The 19,021-nt window shown below is 49.1% G+C and overlaps 1 protein-coding gene across 20 annotated transcripts in view; it reads right to left on the reverse strand.

Moving 5' to 3' along the window:
• ADD1 (adducin 1) overlaps window positions 1-19,021 on the reverse strand; it is a 573,879-nt gene that overhangs the window by 74,172 nt on the left and 480,686 nt on the right. For 9 of the 20 annotated variants that reach the window (XM_085642517.1, XM_085642508.1, XM_085642515.1 and 6 more), the window contains 2 exons: window positions 18,954-18,971; window positions 17,382-17,474 (listed from right to left, as the gene is read on the reverse strand). The exons of 9 other annotated variants lie outside the window; for them this stretch is intronic. In XM_085642517.1, the coding sequence (XP_085498643.1) occupies window positions 17,382-17,474; window positions 18,954-18,971 (111 nt within the window). The remainder of the gene's footprint in view (window positions 1-17,381; window positions 17,475-18,953; window positions 18,972-19,021) is intronic. 2 more of the 20 variants (XM_085642518.1, XM_085642510.1) reach the window with 1 other exon arrangement.

The raw sequence follows: 19,021 nt of genomic DNA on the forward strand, positions 1-19,021 counted from the left end.
CAGATACAGGTAGCCGGGTGGGCGTGTGTAGATCTGCAGCTCTACATGCCAAGAACAGATGCATACTGGTAAGTAGCATATTCCGTTCAAGGCATATGAGCTGCAGATTACACACTTTTGCATAGACTATATAGCAGTTCCCAACCTTAGCGGCGACCACCGGTATCTGTTGCAGGGGTTTGAAATAGTGTTTTTAGTACAGCCTGGCCCACACTAGCTTGTTGCTTGGTTTGCACATCTACACAGTAATGTTTAGTGAAAGTGTGCGGTGTTGACCATGTAGCTGCTTTGCAGATATCATCTAATGGGATGTTCCCTAGAAAAGCCATAGAAGCCCCTATCTTTTGTGTAGAGTGGGCTTTAGGGGGAACAGATAGCGTTTGTTTTGTTTTGTGGTAGCAAATCTGGATGCATTTTACAATCCACCTAGCTATCCCTGATTTTGAGATGGGGTTGCCTTTGGGTGGTGGAGAGAAAGAGACAAATAGTTGTTTAGTCTTTCTGAAAGGTTGTGTTCTTTGGATATAGTAAAGTAAGGCTCGTTTGACATCTAGCGTGTGTAGAGCCCTTTCTGCAACAGTTTGAGGTTGCGAGAAAAATACCGGTAATTCTACCGATTGGTTTAGATGAAAAGGGGAAATGACTTTAGGTAGGCATTTTGGGTTGGTATGGAGAACAACCTTGTTCTGGTGCATTTGGAGAAAAGGTTCTTGTATGGTGAGTGCTTGTATCTCACTGACCCTTCTAAGGGAAGTGATGGCTACAAGAAAGGCTGTTTTCCATGTGAGAAATTGCAGTTCGCATTTATGCAAAGGTTCGAAGGGCGGTCCCATTAGCCTTGTGAGAACTATATTTAAGTTCCACACAGGTGAGGGTGGTACTCTGGGGGGAATTATTCGTTTTAGGCCTTCCATGAAGGCTTTAATGGCAGGCACTCTGAAAAGTGATAGGTGCTGCCTGTTTTGTAGGTAAGCGGCAATTGCTGCGAGGTGTAGCCGAATGGATGTATATGCTAGGTTACACCTTTGTAGATGGAGTAAGTAGCATATGATGTGTTGTATAGACACGTCTAGAGGATTGATTGTGTTGTTATGGCAATAAACAACAAATCTTTTCCACTTGGCAGCGTAGCAGGCTCTAGTGGTAGGGCGTCTAGCTTCTCTGATGACGTTCATACAGTCAGGGGGAAGGTTAAGGTATCCGAATTCTGGGATCTCAAAAGCCAGATCGCAAGGTTGAGGTGAGCTGGGTCCAGGTGCCTGATCTCTCCATGGTTCTGGGTTAGGAGGCATGGTGAGAGGTATAGCTTTTGGTGTGGTACTACCGAGAGTTCCAGCAGTGTGGTGTACCACGGTTGTCTGGCCCATGTTGGAGCTACTAGGATCAGCGTGAGGGAGTGCTGTTGTAGCTTTCGCACCACTAATGGAATTAGTGGGAGAGGGGGAAAGGCGTACGCAAATTTGTCTGACCAGTTCATCCATATCGCATTGCCTTTGGACAATGGGTGTGGGTATCTGGCGGCGAAGCTTGGGCATGTTTTGTTTTCGTGGGTGGCGAAGAGGTCTATCTGCGGATGCCCCCACATTTGAAAGAACGGGTGAAGAACCTGCGGGTGAAGTTCCCACTCGTGGATCTGTTGCCTCTGTCTGCTGAGCAGATCTGCCATGGTGTTTTGGACTCCTGGTACATGTTGGGCCAGGAGAAAGATTTTGCGTGGGATTGCCCATCTCCATATGCTTTGTGCTAGTTGAGAGAGCTGTGGAGAGTGTGTGCCGCCTTGTTTTTGAATGTAATACATGGCCGTCATGTTGTCTGTGCGAATGAGGACTGCCTTGCCTAAAATCTGTGTTTGAAAGGATTTTAGGGTAGAAAGATTGCCAGTAACTCCAGATGGTTGATATGGAGTAACTTTTGTTGCGGCGTCCATGTGCCCTGCACTGTGAGGTGTAATAGATGAGCTCCCCGCCAGAGAGCGATGCGTCTGTTAGTATTATTTGTGGAACCGGGTCCAGGAACGGTCAACCTCTGGAAAGATTTGTGGTGTTCCACCACTGCAGAGAGCGATGGGTGCGACCGTCTACCAACACCAGATCTGTCAGTTGGGCCTGGTTCCATTGGCGCGCTAAGCACTCTTGGAGTGGACGCATCTGGAGTCTTGCGTGAGGCACTATGAAAATGCAAAAGGCCATCATCCCCATCAGTTGCATAAACACTCTTGCTGGAAGGGAGTGTTGAGGGATGAATCTTTGATGCAAGGCCTGAATGCTTGCAATCCTGGCCGGATTGGGGTAGGCTATGGCTTTTGAGGTGTCTATGGTGGCACAGAGGTATTGCTTTATGTGGGATGGTGTTAGCTGGGACTTTTGGTGTTTCACCGTGAAGCCTAGCTGGTGAAGTAGTTGGATTGTAGTGGCGGTGTGGTGTACACATTGGTTGTAGGACGAGGCTTTTATCAGCCAGTCGTCCAAATATGGGAAGACGTGAATGTGCTGTCTTCTGAGGTGTGCCGCCACTACCGCTAGGCACTTGGTGTATACCCTTGGTGCTGTTGTGACCCCGAATGGGAGCACCTTGAACTGGTAGTGTTGCCCGTCCACTACAAATCTGAGGTACTTTCTGTGAGCATGGTGTACCGGAATGTGAAAGTATGCGTCTTTCAAGTCCAGTGTGGTGAGGAAGTCGTTCTGGGAGAGGAGCGGAAGCACCTGCTGAAGCGTTACCATGTGAAAATGGTCTGAATGTATGTATTTGTTTAGGGGCCGGAGATCTAGAATAGGCCGTAAAGTCTCGTCTCTTTTTGGTATTAGAAAATATAGGGAGTAGACCCCTAAATTTTGCTGATTGGCGGGAACTTGTTCTATTGCCTGTTTTTGTAGGAGGGAGATTACCTCCTGTTTTAGTAACGTGGAATATTCTTGTGACATTGGGCGTTGCCTGGGTGGAATGTTTGGGGGGGTAGATGTCAATTCTACGCAGTACCCTGAGCGAATAATTTGGGTCACCCATTTGTCTGAGGTGATGGTCTCCCAGACCTGAAGGAAATTTTGTAGTCTGCCCCCGACCGGAGTGGGATGGTCTGGAGGGAGCGGGGGGAAGTCATTGGGTAGGCGGTGTGGCAGAAAGGGCGGTATTTGTTTTGCCTCTGCCTTTATTGTTATTGCCCCTATAGCCGCCTCTTTGATAACCCCTTGTGAAGGTAGACTGAGTAGGGGATTTGTAGGAAGTGGACGCGCTATCTGAGGAGTAGCCTCTAGTCGCACTCCGAAAGGAAGAGCGGCGAAAGGAGCGCCTAGGAGGGTGTGACTGCAGGGCTCCCATAGATTTCGCCGTATCAGTGTCCTTCTTCATTTTCTCGAGGGCCTCAACTACCTTTGGGCCGAATAGGTGTTCTTGGTCAAAGGGATGGTTTAGGATGGAGGCCTGTACCTCAGGTTTGAAACCTGATATTCTCAGCCAAGCATGGCGACGGAGGAGGACGCTAGTGTTAATGGCCCTGGAGGCTGTGTCTGCTGCTTCTAAGGCACAGCATATGGAGGTGTTAGTTATAGTCTTACCCTCTTGAATTAATTCATTGGCCCTATTTTTGTATCTTTCTGGGAGGTGGTGCATTATGGTTTCTAATTCATCATAATGCACCCTATTGTATCTGACCAGTAGCTATGACTCTGTCAGGTGGTGGTGCTTCGCCTGACGCCTGGGAGTTTGACCTCTTCCATGCAGTGGAAACCACTAGGGAATCTAGTGGGTCTGGCCCTTTGATATAGGCAGGATCTGTGGGGGCAGCTTTGTACTTTTTTTCTATGCGTGGGTTAATGACCCTAGCCGTGACTGGGTCCTTAAAAACCTCTGGCGCATGTTTTATCACCCCCTTGAGCATAGGTAGTATGGAGGTAGACCTATGTGCGGTATCAAAGGTGTCGACGAGGAAATCCTCCTCTACTGGGTCAGTGTGTAACTACCCCGTGATAATGTGCCGCCCTCTGAAGTAGGTGGTGGAAACCTAATGAGTCTTCCAGTGGAGATGGCCTGGAAGGGTAAAGGTCATCTTGTGGGACGTCTGGAATATCTGGATTATTGTAGTTGTCCCATGGGTCTGGGGATCCTGTAGGGGTGGGGTCTTGGGGCACATCCCCTGGATCGTAATATGGGTCCCCCTGATCATCATCGTCTGGAGACGGGGTCGGAGAGCGATGAGGTGAGGGTGGAGAAGGCGGAGGGGGTGGAGAGGGTGGAGGAGGTGGGGAAGGCATTCTGAAAGGGGAGGTAGCAGAGTCCTTCCTCTTTGGAGGTGGAGGCGGAGCCGGTTTGTCCAAATGTCTCTTTTTGGAAGAGAGTGCCAAATGTCCAGTCTTTGGATCCTTGGTAAGAGTTTTTTGCAAGGGATCCGGTGTAAACAGTTCCTGTGACAATGTTTGTTCCGTCGGCGCCGAAGTTTTCGGGGCCGATGACTTTTTAGGCTTGTCCGTGCCGTGCTTAGCACTGGGCTTGGGAACCTCCGTTTTCTTGGTTGGTGCCGAGGTGGGCTTCGGCGTGGAAGTGTCGGTGCCGAGGGCCTTATGAGGTTTGGTCGGTACCGAAGATGGCGTCGGTACGGAAAGGCTGGGTTTCGACGCCGAGGACTTCGGTGCGGAGCTCGGTGTCGAGGTAGAGGCCGGTTTCTTTTTCGGTGCCGAAGTGTGTTTCTCGGCACCGCTGGAGGGCTGACTCGAGCCCGAGCCGCCGGAAGGCTTATTTGGCTTCTTCACCGGACCCTAAGGTGGGGTGTGTGAAGCAGTGTCTCTGGTCTTGCCTAGGTCCGGAGGCGAAGGCGTGACCGAAGCCTTTTTGGGTGTGGGCGCGGGTGTGGGAGGGGGTATAGTACTCACGACCCTCTGCGCCGGGGTGATGTCCTCCACATCTGAGTCGTCGGCTTCGGAAGCACTGACGAGGTCCTCTTCGGTGTGCTGCTGTCCTGGATCTTCGGCGTCGTCCCCGAAGATGTCGACTAGAACGGAGGTCGAGGAGTGCGCCATGTTTCGTCTGGCTCTTCGATCTCGAATAGTCTTTTTCGATCTGAAAGACTTACAGGCCGGACAGTCTCGAGCCTTGTGTTCAGGGGAGAGGCAGAGGTTGCACACCTCACGAAGATCGGTGTGGGGGAATTTGGACCCACATCGAGGGCACTTCTTGAAAGGAGTTCTTTCCATCAGCCGGGACCGGAGCTTGGGTAGGCCCGAAGGCCGCCGTCGACGACTGGAATCGAAGATGTGTCGAAGAGAAGGTGATTGAGAAGATCTGGATCTGAACAATACCGCGATAAGCGAGGATTCCGCTTCGATCGTCGAACTGGAAATGTTCGGAACCGGAGCGCGAAGATACATCCGAGCCCGATGGCGGAAAAAAACTATCTGAGGATGGAGCCGAAGCCCATGCGCAATACGATCCAAGGGAGGAGTCACCGACCTCATGACTTCCAAAGACTTTCCAAGAGGAAAAACAAACTGCAAACATCCGGGCCCAACACCAGATGGCGATCTATGCAAAAGTGTGTAATCTGCAGCTCATATGCCTCGAACATTTTGTTTTGTTTATGTTAAGCTCTAGGCCCCTTGACCGACAAAACCCTTGAAACTTGTCAATTGGTATTTGAAGACCCATCGGGGCTTTAGAAATAAGTAAGGAATCGTCCGCAAATAAAATAAGAATCTTCCTCTTATTCAAATCAGGGAATCGTTTTTACAGTTCAACAGTACATCCACTATGTCGTTCATATATAAAGTGCATAGTGTGGGTGCAAGAACGCACTCCTGGCGGACACCACGCTCGACAGGGATGTGTTCAGTTAATTCACCCTGGCTGCCATATCAAACTTGAGCAACATTTTTAGTATGAGGTCATAAGCCGAAAAAGATTGGTAGGGACAGCCATGGTTGACAGAACCCGTCAAATTATTTCGTTGAATAAGATCAAAGGCAGCCCTGAAATCTACAAAGGCCACATATAATTTTGGTTTAAGTTGTGTTTAAGTAGTGTGACACACAAGATATACCAATGGGCAAGGGACGAGGGTGTCCTCCCAGCGACCCTGCAGGAAGCAATGATTGTAATCCTACCCAAGTTGGGTAAAAACACACTGGAGGTGCGCTCTTGCAGACCGCTATCACTCCTAAACATGAATTACAAGATCTTAGAAAAGGCCATCGCGAATGGACGGCTACCCTGCCTCTTCACACTGGTCCACAAAGATCAGAATGATTTTATCCTAGGAAGAAACACATTCCTAAATCTAAGGCACCTCTTCCTGTTGATGGAAGAGAACTCACAGATACCTCTGCCATGAGCAGCTCTTTCTCTAGATATCAAGAAGGCCTATGACACTTTGGGTTGGCCCTACTTGAGGGAAGTGCTAGGGAGAATGGGACTGTGCCAGGAGTTAGTGCGTTGGATGGCACTGGTCTTTACCCTACCATTAGTGTGAGTGCCTACATGTAGAGAAACCTCTGCTGCGTTCAAGATACATAAAGACACCAGGCAGGAGTGCTCAATGTCACCGATCATTTTTGATCGGGCTATGGCGTCCCTCACAGGCCTCTTTCGCCTGAAGGGCCTGCAGTAGGGGATACTGAGCAGTAACTCCTGGGTCGTCATCTCGCTATAGGTCGATGATGCACCGGTGTATCTTAGAGATGTGGGAAGAGGCCTTCCACAAGTAATGGAGGTAGTAGACGACTCTGGAAAGTCGTCAGGTCTGCGGCTGAACTGGACAAAATCCGGTTTGTTGCCTATGCGAAAACTCACGCAAGCAGAGTAGGAGGCACTGTAACTTGGCAATGGAATGGTACTCAGACACCTTTTGATACCTGGGTGTGAACATCTACCACTCCAAGGATGACCTTATACACAGAAACCTGGAGGCGGTTGTAGCCGGCATATGCAGCTCTTTGGCGTTCTGGAGCTCCCTGCCATTATCGCCAATGGGTTGGGTGGCGATTGCCAATATGATGGCACTTCCTAGGCTACTATATCACTTTTTCTGCTGTTCTGGTCAATCTTCCCAAGCACTTTTTCAGAGACTTACGCTCTCTGTTCCGACCTGATTTTGTGGTCCGGCAGAAAGATGGTGGCAATTAGAGAATTATTCGCCCCCTGGAACGAAGTGGGTTGGATGCACCAAACTACAAGCTCTATCATGCGGCGGGCCAACAGCAATGGCCGATGCGCTGTCCCTCAGATACCACCATACCCCGAGCAAACGATTGTAAAGAAAGACTTGGGGTACGGTATGATAATAAACTAGTTGATGGATCCTCAGCACGCGGCTCTCTACCCAGGCCAGCTGACTGGAACAGCAAAATGCTGCTGGCTCATATATGTTCAAAGCAAGCGCTGCCCAATGCCTTACTGACCGAGTTTCGTAGGGTGACTGCACACCAGAATATCAGATGGTGAGAAGATGCTGGCCTCGTCACACTGGGAGACCTATGTGTACATACAATTCCTGAAGAACAAGTTACTTACCTTCGGTAACGATGTATCTGTAAGAAACATTAGTTAGTTAGATTCCTCACCTTAGAATATCCCCAGGCGTCAGACTGGATCCGGAAGATTTTTCGTCAGCAATACCCCTTGCGCGTCGCTAGGCGTCGTCTGCGGCTCCGCGTCCGTCGTGCGCCGGAATGACGTCGGAGTACTTAGACGCCGCCCTCGCGCGCTGACGTCAGTTCTTGTACATAGCCTTCCGCGCCAGGAACGCAGAGCCATGCAAAGACCGACACTGGTGCCAAAAATAAAATCTAGGGGCCTGAAAAGGATAACCTTAACCCTATATGTCAGTTCGCAGAACGGGGAGGATGGGTGGGTCGGTGAGGAATCTAACTAACTAATGTTTCTTACAGATACATCGTTACCGAAGGTAAGTAACTTGTTCATCTGAAAGAAACACGTTAGTTAGATTCCTCACCTTAGAATAGATACCCAAGCAATACCATCCCCGGTGGTGGGTCTGCGAACCAAGATCACACCAGAAAGTCCTGGAGGACAGAACGGCCAAAGAAGCCATCCCTCCGGACTTGGCTGTCAAGGCAATAATGCCTGGCAAACTTGTGTAGCGAAGCCCACGTCGCCGCCTGACAGATGTCCTGCAAAGGGACTCCCCGTCCCAAGGCAGTAGTAGCCGCTGTGGCCCGAGTAGAATGGGCGCGCAGCCCAACAGGAGGGTCCTTTTTAGCCAAAGAGTAACAAATTTTGATGCACAAAACGACCCACCGAGAGATGGTCCGTTTGTGCACAGCTTTCCCCTTCTTAGCACCCACGTATCCAACGAAAAGTTGGTCGTCCACCCGGAACTGCTTTGTGCGGTCCAAATAAAAGGAGAGCGCACGTTTTGGGTCCAGACCGTGGAGCCTCTCTTCATCTTTGGAAGGATGCGGAGGCGGAAAGAAGGTGGGCAAGGTGACAGACTGCCCAAGATGAAATGGAGTCACCACTTTCGGAAGAAAGGAGGGACGAGGCCGAAGGACAACCTTGTCCGGATGAACAGACAGAAAAGGAGGCTTTGAAGATAAAGCCTGGAGCTCACTCACCCGTCTAGCCGAGGTGATGGCTACCAGAAAAGCAGTCTTAAGAGTCAGAAGACGAAGAGGAGAATTGTGAAGAGGCTCGAAGGGAGCGCACATCAGGAATGTCAAGACCAGATTCAAGTCCCACTGAGGCATTACAAAAGGGACAGGAGGGAACGTGTGAGTAATGCCTTTTAGAAAGCGTGTAACCACAGGGGACTTGAAAAGAGAAGGCTGATCAGGAAGCCGCAAGAAGGCAGAGATGGCAGCAAGATAACCTTTCAGGGTGCCCAGGGCAGAGCCCTGCCGGGCCAGAGAAAGAAGAAAGAGGAGAACCTCAGAAAGAGGGGCGGAAAGGGGATCCACAGCCTTTGCTGTGCACCATGCCACAAATTTGTTCCACCGGCAGGCGTATACAGTCTTTGTGGAGGGACGCCTGGCTGCCAGAATGATATCACAGACTTCAGGAGGCAAGTCGAATGGCATCAACTGCCGCCGCTCAATCTCCACGCATGGAGGTGGAGGCTGGACAGGTTCGGGTGGAGGACCGTCCCCTGCTGCTGCGACAGAAGATCCTCCCGAAGGGGCAGACGTATCGGGGGATCGGTCAACATACTGAGTAGCTCAGGATACCAGTATCTTCGTGCCCAATCCGGAGCCACCAAGATGACTTGGGCCCGGTCGTGCCTGATCTTCTTCAGCACTCTGGGCAGAAGTGGTATAGGCGGAAAGGCGTACAACAGACCGCAACTCCACTCGTGACGAAAAGCGTCGCCGAGCGAGTGCCGCCTTGGAAATTCCAACGCGCAGAACTGCTGACATTGCGCGTTCTCTTCGGTGGCGAATAGATCTAACCAAGGCTCTCCCCACTGCTGAAAGAGACCTTGCGCCACTTCGGAGTTCAGACGCCATTCATGATCCATCATGCACCGGCGGCTGAGTTCGTCCGCTCTGGCGTTCAGAGAGCCCGCCAGATGTTGAACCACTAGGGTGACGCCCTGGTGTTCCAGCCACGTCCAGAGGCGCAGAGCCTCCTGACAAAGGATCCACGACCCCACCCCGCCCTGTTTGTTGCAATACCACATGGCGGTGGTGTTGTCCGTGAACACCTGCACGACACTGCCCCTGACAGAGGGAAGGAAGGCTTTCAGTGCAAGTCGGATCGCTCTCAACTCCAACAGGTTGATGTGGAGACGAGACTCCGCCGGAGACCAGAGGCCTCTGATCTCCGCCTCTCCCATATGGCCACCCCATCCCAGGAGGGACGCATCCGTCACTACGACATGCTCCGGTTGGGGAAGGGAGAGGCTCCTGCCCATGACCCAATCGCGGTCCGTGAGCCACCACTGCAACTGCTGTGCAGTGCCCTCCGAGATCAAGACATGGTCGGACAGGTTGCCGTGATGCTGGGCCCACTGAAACTTAAGGTCCCACTGCAGAGCCCGCATGCGCCGCCTGGCGTGATGCACTAGTAGGATGCAGGAGGCCATCAGCCCCAGAAGCCGCAACACTAGCCTGACCGAAACCCAGGATAGAGGCCGAAAGATGGGAATCAGGGCCTGTATATCCCGGACCTGCTGTTCCGGTGGATAGACCTGGAACTGCGCCGAATCGAGAACCGCTCCGATGAAGAGGAGCTTCTGAGAGGGACTCAGGTGTGACTTCGGCACGTTGATGGAAAACCCCAGCAAATGCAGGAGATCCGCCGTAGTCTGGAGGTGGGAGACGACTGCCTGGGGCGAGCCCGCCTTCAACAACCAGTCGTCGAGATAGGGGAAGACTGGAACCCCATATCTGCGCAGATGAGCTGTGACCACCGCTATCACTTTCGTGAACACCCGAGGGGCACTAGTGAGGCCGAAGGGGAGCACGGTAAACTGAAAGTGCTCGTGGTCCACCGTGAACCGCAGGTAACGCCGGTGGGCCGGCAGGACGGGGATGTGGAAATAAGCGTCCTGCAAGTCCAACGCTACCATCCAGTCTCCGGGGTCTAGGGCAGCTAGAACCTGAGCCAAAGTCAACATCTTGAACCTTTCCTTCCGGAGGAAGGCATTGACGTTCCGAAGGTCCAAGATAGGGCGGAGGCCCCCTTTGCCCTTCTTGGGAACCAGAAAGTAGTGTGAATAACAACCACGACCTACTTCTGGGCTCGGAACGCGCTCGACGGCCCCCTTGGCCAAGAGGGCGGAAACCTCCTCGTGGAGAAGATGCAAGTGATCCCCCGAGATACGGTGGTGCTGCGGTGGCATGGCTGGAGGGGTCGTCTCGAAGGGGAGGGAGTAGCCCCTTCGGACGATTTGCAGCACCCACCTGTCCGATGTGATGGACCGCCAGTGGAGAAGGTGATGGTGAACTCTGCCGCCCACTGGCGTGGAATGGGCCTGAAAGCTCGGACTAGGAAGGCTTTGAGGCGGATGCTGCCGGGGTGGATGTGGGCGGACCTCGTCGTCCTCCAGATCCGCCTCGGCGGAAACCACGTCCGCGACCGCGCGCAGGTTGGTTCTGCGGCTGGTGGCTAGGCGCACGCGAGGAGGCACCCCTTCCTTGGCCACGAAAGGGGCGAAAAGCGGAAGATTGCGACCGCGGGGCCGAGAGGCACAAGGACTTGGCCGTAGCCCGGGAGTCCTTAAAGCGGTTCAGTGCACTGTCCGCCTTCTCGCCAAACAGGCGAGTGCCATCAAACGGCATGTCCATGAGAGTGCTCTGGACATCGCCGGAAAACGACGTGGACCGCAGCCAGGCGTGACGTCGAAGCGCCACAGTGGTGGAAATGGCCCTACCCAGCGAGTCCGTGGTGTCAAGCCCACAACGTATGGCATGTCGCGCGGCATCCCTCCCATCGGCCAGAGCCTGGGTAAGTCGTGTCCGGACCTCCTCCGGACACAGGGGCCGCGCGTCCTCCACCGCATCCCACAGAGAGTGGGAATAACGGTCCAAGAGACAAGCGGTGTTCAAAGACCGCAGGCCCAAACTAAGGGATGAGAACAGTTTCTTGCCAAACTGCTCCAGTCTCTTGGAATCCCGGTCCGGCGGGGCGGTCGGGAAAGAGGATTGGGAGGTGGAGGCCTGGATAACCAGGCTCTCAGGGGTAGGGTGTTGGGACAGAAAACTGGGGTCGCCCGGAGCAGGGCGTGGCGCCTGGCAACGTTCCTGTCCACAGGAGGAACTGTGGAGGGCTTGGACCAGGTGCCCTGGAGAACGTCAGTGAGGGCTTCATTGAACGGCAGCAGAGGCTCAGTGGAGCTTGCTGCAGATTGAAGCACCTCAGTGAGGACGTTCGTCCTCACAGCCACGGCAGGTAGCTCAAGCCCAAGGGCTGCGGCCGCCTTGCGCAGCACCACGGAGAAAGCAGCACCCTCCTCCGAAGCCACAGTCGGAGGAGAGATGAATCCAGTGTCTGGCGAGGTATCCAGACCACTGGCCTCCCCCAGTTCATCTGCCCAGTCCTGGGACAGTTGGGCCTGATGGGCCATAGGATCCTCGGATCCCTCCCAGTAGTCCCCCTCATCCGACTCCTGGTGTAGAGGAGAAAGTAACGGAGCCGGGCGGTAGACAAAATGTGTCTCTAGCGGCGTCGATCTCGGCGTCCATCGACGCCGGACCGGCGCCGGGCCCGGACCGGGACTAAACTGGGGCACGGCGTCGAGCGGAGTCGACGTCGGGGGTGGAACCGGAGTCGACGCCGGTGGAGGAGTGACAAGGTTGACCGGCGTCGACGGGGACTCGAGAACGGGTCCCTCGGGCGCTTGCGGCGTCGAGGCCGGAGCCGTCAACGGCGCCGGGGCCGGAGCCGCCGGCTGGCAAGGCAACCCAGTCGGGTCCGCGGGGCCCGAAGGCGCACCAGCGGGCGCCGACGGCGGAGCCATGTTCCTCATGGCCGAGAGGAAGGCACTGACTTCCGCCGGCGTCGCGTTAGTCCCAGGGACCGGAGGGTATGGGGACGGACGCGGCGCCTGCGGCTCCGCCGGAGCCGCGGGGGTGGAACCACCCTGACCCTCGACCGAGTCGCGCGACCGGCGAGGGGAGTCCGAAGAGCGATGTCGTCTCTTGGACTTCTTGGAATGCTTCGACTTACCCGAAGACTTTGATCCCGACGACCGATGGTGACGTCGGCTGCGGCTCCGCGACCGATCCTTGGACCACCTCCTGGACCGGGATCGAGAGGCGCGCGGAGCCGAGTGGCGGATCTCGAGAAGCTTACGGGACCGCTCCCGTCTAGCCTTCGAGGTCAGGGCCTTACAGTCCGAGCACGACTCCGCGTCGTGGTCGAGGCCCAAACAGTACAGGCACCGGCGGTGATGGTCCGTAACCGACATCAATCGGCTACAGTCCGTACAGGCTTTAAACCCAGGCATCCTACCGGCACCGGTGTCGATAGACAGGATCAAAAAGGATCAAAAAGTTAGTCAAAAATTGACTAAAGGGGTAGCTCTCCCGGATCTGCGCTTACTGGCGCGGAAAAAAGAAGAACTGACGTCAGCGCGCGAGGGCGGCGTCTAAGTACTCCGACGACGTCATTCCGGCGCACGACGCCGACGACGGACGCGGAGCCGCAGACGACGCCTAGCGACGCGCAAGGGGTATTGCTGACGAAAAATCTTCCGGATCCAGTCTGACGCCTGGGGATATTCTAAGGTGAGGAATCTAACTAACGTGTTTCTTTCAGATCTACAACGCAATAGGACTATTATGGGGCCAGAGTGTCTGAAGCATGCTCTTCCTAGCCCCTGCAGACACTACTCACCCATGGGAATGTCAAGTGGGCTATCACGGTGCTGTATAAAGCACTACTAGACACCACATTATGAAATTACCCACTGTTAAGAACAAATAGGTAACCAAAAGCACTACTAGACACCACATTATGAAATTACCCACTGTTAAGAACAAATAGGTAACCACAAAGGGCCAAGACATCACATATCAACAAAGGGCCACAGCACTTGAGCATGTACGCACATTATCTAGGAACACAAGATTAAATTATATTCAATTAAACTACCTTCATCAGACCTACCTTAAACCCTTGTGCATCCATTGTATAATCCAGATTATATCCCCTGGATGCCCACAATGCCCCCATTATGAGATGGACTTCTACCATATGGTGTAGACCTGCCCCATCATTTGGAAATTCTGGGAAGTGGTAACGTCGACTCTGTCAGATATTACTGGATGTACATTGCCCGCTGACCCTTTGCTGTGTTTACCAGGGATCACATTGCATACGCATTTAAACATGTATGCCATATCATTTCTCGACTTGGCATATGTGTTAGCAAAACGCTGCATCACCATGGCCTGGAAATCCCCAGATGCACCTTCTGTGCAGGTTGGCTATGGGATCTGTTTAAGTAGATGACACCGGAAGTCACAACCTGGCACTTGCTAGCTACAAGACAGAGGGACCCACCACAACGTGACTCTTGAGACATATACTTAAAACAGCTAATAGCTAAAACAGATCACAGGCCCCCATGAAGGAAGCTATGTTCTTTTTTAATCCCCAGGGAATGTCATTCCACTGACCATTGCAACTCCCACACACCACATGCGCGAGGTGCACGCCTCTTAGTTCCTGATCCTTGCCGTCCCTCTGCCCCCTTGGCACATTCACTCTCCCCAAGATACAGACCCAATGCTGTGGGATCATTATCTTATCTTTGACTCTAAACCACCCCCAACATTTTTTATAGTAACAGGGGGCAGTGATGACTGTTCACCCACATTGCAGACGATGTCAGGTTATCTCCATACAGTTTAATAGATCGTTCCTCCATTGGGAGCAGCAAGGGTTTTTTGCAACAAACACTTTCGCAACAAATCGAGGACCTGGCGCTTCAGATACGCACCTTGGAGCCCACACACCTGCCCTCTAGGGTGATTAGCGCAATATACATATCAATATAACAGAACACTGGGGAACCAGTGACTGACTGTGCCTGGTGTGAAACCAATATATCTTTGGTATCGATGCTAACCCCAACGGGGATACCATAGTATTATGTGTCCAATACCTCATGGGCTACTTTGAAGTTATGTGTTCTATGCCTTTTACAATAAAGAACTTGTAAAAACAAAAGAAATCAAAAATGAGCATCGTGTGCCCAGCCTCTTCTTGCTGCCTTTTTCTGCTTTTTTATGTTTTCAGACCTCTCTAGTATAATAACATATCTGCACATGTTCAGCCTCAGTTCCTCTTTAGGCCTCTTCTATCTTTGGTAACACCAAATATGTAAACAATTTAAAGATATTTTTTTCTTTTCAACATAGAATGATTGACCTTTTTGACTCAAAAACTCATGGTTACTTTTTAGCTCGAGCATTCTAGACCTCTTGTATATACTTTAGTATATACTTGTATGTGCGTGTACTTTGTGGGCTCTGAAGCTCAGCCCTAGGACTTGTCTGCTTCCGCTTAGGGACTCTTTTCTGTTCAACTGCCTCTATTTAACTGTCTTGATAGAAAACGATCAGTAGAGTTCAGTAACATACCAGAATTGCTTTCTGCTGAGGGACTTTGTTTTTTTTATTTGTCTGGCAACTGCTTCTATTTAACTTTCTTGATAGAAAACGACCAGCAGAGGTCAGTAAAATACTGGAATCACTTTAGCATTCTCTAGATCCCAGTCCATAGAAATTGTCTTCCACGAGCACCCGTAGACAATAATATTTTTTTCAAATCTTGTATTTTCAGTGATATGACCACCGAAGGCCCTGATTTTATATTAAAAACAGAGCTTTGCACTATACCATTTCCCGCTGAAAGGCAATATTTCTCTCCATGTGTTCCTATACCTGGCGTGTCACGCAGTTTGGTGCTTACTTTCCCTCAATGTTAAAGAACTGTAGATGTTTCAGCACCCAGGCTAATGTGCTGCATAGCTAAATACATACAAGGTCCCAAAGGCAAGACTGATTGCATTGCAAATGTTTGTTTGATGTTAATATTGCTTTTTGGGTCGACCATGTTGAATTGGAAGTAAAGTTGAACCTGTAATGAGGCATGATCCCAGCACCCATCCTTGTTTTGACCTTAGTTAATACTGTATGCCTTTGTTGTTTTGCTTTTGTACCTCAATACTTTTTCAAGTCAAAACATCTTTTAGCTATTTACAAGCTATCCCTAAGGTCTCTGTTCAATGGCATGGTATATTAAAGGATTTAGGGACTGTTCACATCAGATCAATATCGGTAGTGGAGGTGTATGACTTCATGTAGGAGGCAGAAATATGTTTTGCATGTCATGTCTCTGCTTTCTTAGCAATCATTGCCTGGCTCAAAATCAGCATCCCAAATATGGTGATTACTCCCCTATCCTGTCGGCAGCTTAGTAAGATGATTCAGGAGCTGTTGCTTGATCTGCATTTCTTAAAAGCTAGTTTAAACAAACTGAAATGCTTATTCTAAATTATTTAGGGATAGCGTGCCTTGGTCAATTTCATAACTTTGAATCCTCTATTTTTAACCTTATATTTCAGTTTTGTTAGGGCACATTAATGTTTAATCTAAAAATATAAAATGAACAGGATGTCATCCTTATAATAGATTCAATTAATGAAATTTCCCATTGTGCCCTAAGAGACAACTGACCACACAAGTGAATGTCCTTTTCTAAAATACAAGCTTGAGAAACTGTGCTAAAAAATAAAAAGCCGGACAAGTTTTGATATGCAAAATAAGCGATATAAAAACCTCTCATGCACTATTTGTAGCAAGGGATTAAAAGAACAATCTGATTTACATGCTTGTACTACACAACTAAAGCCTTTAAATATTGCTTTGAATATATTTCAGCACCTTAGACAATAAACTAAAACAAACAAAAAAAACGGGTTGCCTGTGATGCTTACCTTGTATATAGACAATCTCTGCCAATTAAAAATAATTTCATAGTGCAATTAGGTGACAAAATCCCATGTAGGAGGCAGAAATATGTTTTGCATGTCATGTCTCTGCTTTCTTAGCAATCATTACCTGGCTCAAAATCAGCATCCCAAATATGGTGATTACTCCCCTATCCTGTGCCAGGATCCAATCTCACATCCACGAAGCAACAAGCCCTCCATTTCACCATTCGTGTGTTCTATGTTTTGGTTTCAAATCCATGCAAGCCTCCTACCCCTAGTGCTAGAGTGGAAGACATGTATGATTCTTGTACCAATGCTTAGACTGAGAGCGAGACATAAATGGTGTTCTTTGCAGTGAAATTATAGACAACACAGTGTAACAATTTTCCTGACAACAAATATTCTCCACCAAACTTAAGACCGCTTAATGTCAAAGTCCCTAAAAAATTGCCCTCTGACCTTTGGCAGCTGGTTACTGGTGGGAAGTTTATGCTCAGATTCGAATTGTTGTTTTGAATCTAATCTACAAACTGGCCCTGGTTATCAAGAAGCTCAAGGGAAGGAAACAAAATTAGCAAACGTTGACGCATTGCGAGCTTACCGTCTGTATTATAAGGAGTAACATTGACTGATCCCATTGGTAATGTCTAAAATAGGAATTGTCAAACATGTTTTTTGGACACAACGCTACGGAATCTAGAACAAGTTCTAGCTGTAAAAATTACCCACAGTTAGCTATTTTTTGGAAGTAACTATACTACTGGACAACAAATTTTCATTATACAACAAGCATTAAAAACTGGCACTTGCAAAACGAAATACATTTTACAATTCATAACAAATGCATGCATCAATTCAAATTGATTTGAAACATCCAAATCTACCTAACCAAACTAATATGATAAAAGAAAGAGCTGCAATATGGATGAAATAAGAGAGTATTAGGATCAGAAACAGGAAACATCAAGGTAGTTAATTATAGGGCAGTAAGTACCTTTCTAACTGAGTGGATTTTAGCTGGACTAAAGACCTGCTCTGAGAGATCGAGCCCTTCAATAGTTTCCGTGCAGTCTGAGAGGGGTGCATCCTGCAACGGTAAATTTAGTAAACACAGCAAACCAGACGGGGCCTTTTTTTAGAATTCAAGAAAAAGCATTTTTAAGCTGTCTCAGAGCATGCAAGCAACAGGGATGAGCAGATAAAACAGCAGTTAAGGAGAAGGAATGGCATGCACACAAACACCACACTAAAAAGGGTTGATGCTGGGCTACAATACCACTAGTCAAACTTTGTTAAAGTAAGACAACACTTCTAAAGTTACTTGGGCCCCAAATAAAGTTTACAAAATCAAAGTTGTTGTGATGTGCATCTTCTAGATGAGGTTTATATCAGTGTTACTGGATGAATTTGCACCTATTATTGATAGACAAACAGAATTTGTCGTTGTGACTTGAACATGCCAATAAGATCAAATGTATTGTGATAATGCCCTACAGTCATTGCTGGATCGCTCCCGCAGGAATGGAGATGCTCCAGCAATTAATTACAAGATCATTCATACCGTAGACTGCCTTATTTTGAACTTCAGCCATCCTGTAGTATTTTGAATTTGCATTTGTACATTATGTTATGTTACCAGAATTTGCATGAAGCACCTCTCCCACTCGTAAGGACCCGTAGTGTCTTCGGAGACTGGGTGACCTTTTGAAGGGATTAATGACGAGTCCAACACTGCCAAAATGTAATGAAATCAGAGGAGTACAAGTGAACCAACATTGTACCATGTTGATGTTATTTACGTTGACCTTTTGTCAGGTGCCTCTCTCATGGAGTAACAGATTCTACCTTGTGTTTTGCTATTAGTATCTTAGATTCTCTTATGACTTAACTGGTTTGATGGTTGCTGTGTTTTATCCTGCCTGTTTCTTTAAAAAAAGATATTTTGTTGAAGAGGATTCTGACAGTAAAATACATAGACAATTACAGTTTTGTAGTGAACTCTACCACATGATGGTTCAAGTACTACTCAAATGTATGGAAAACGTCGGCAGCTTAGTAAGATGATTCAGGAGCTGTTACTTGATCTGCATTTCTTAAAAGCTAGTTAAACAAACTGAAATGCTTATTCTAAATTATTTAGGGATAGCGTGCCTTGGTCAATTTCATAACCTTGAATCCTCTATTCTTAACCTTATATTTCAGTTTTGTTAGGGCACATTAATGTTTAATCTAAAAACAGAAAATTAACAGGATGTTTCAAGTGGATTCAATTAATGAAATTTCCCATTGTGCCCTAAGAGACAACTGACCACGTAAGTGAATGTCCTTTTCTAAAATACAAGCTTGAGAAACTGTACTAAAAAATAAAAAGCCGGACTAGTTTTGATACGCAAAATAAGCAATATAAAAACCTCTCATGCACTATTTGCAGCAAGGGATTAAAGGAAGAATCTGATTTACATGCTTGCACTACACAACTAAAGCCTTTAAATATTGCTTTGAATATATTTCAGCACCTTAGACAAACTAAAACAAAAAAAGAAAACGGGTTGCCTGTGATGCTTACCTTGTATATAGACAATCTCTGCCAATTAAAAATAATTTCATAGTGCAATTAGGTGACAAAATTACTAA

Source organism: Triturus cristatus, chromosome 2_2 (assembly GCF_964204655.1).
Source record: "Triturus cristatus chromosome 2_2, aTriCri1.1, whole genome shotgun sequence".
NCBI classification, from domain to species: Eukaryota; Metazoa; Chordata; class Amphibia; order Caudata; family Salamandridae; genus Triturus; species Triturus cristatus.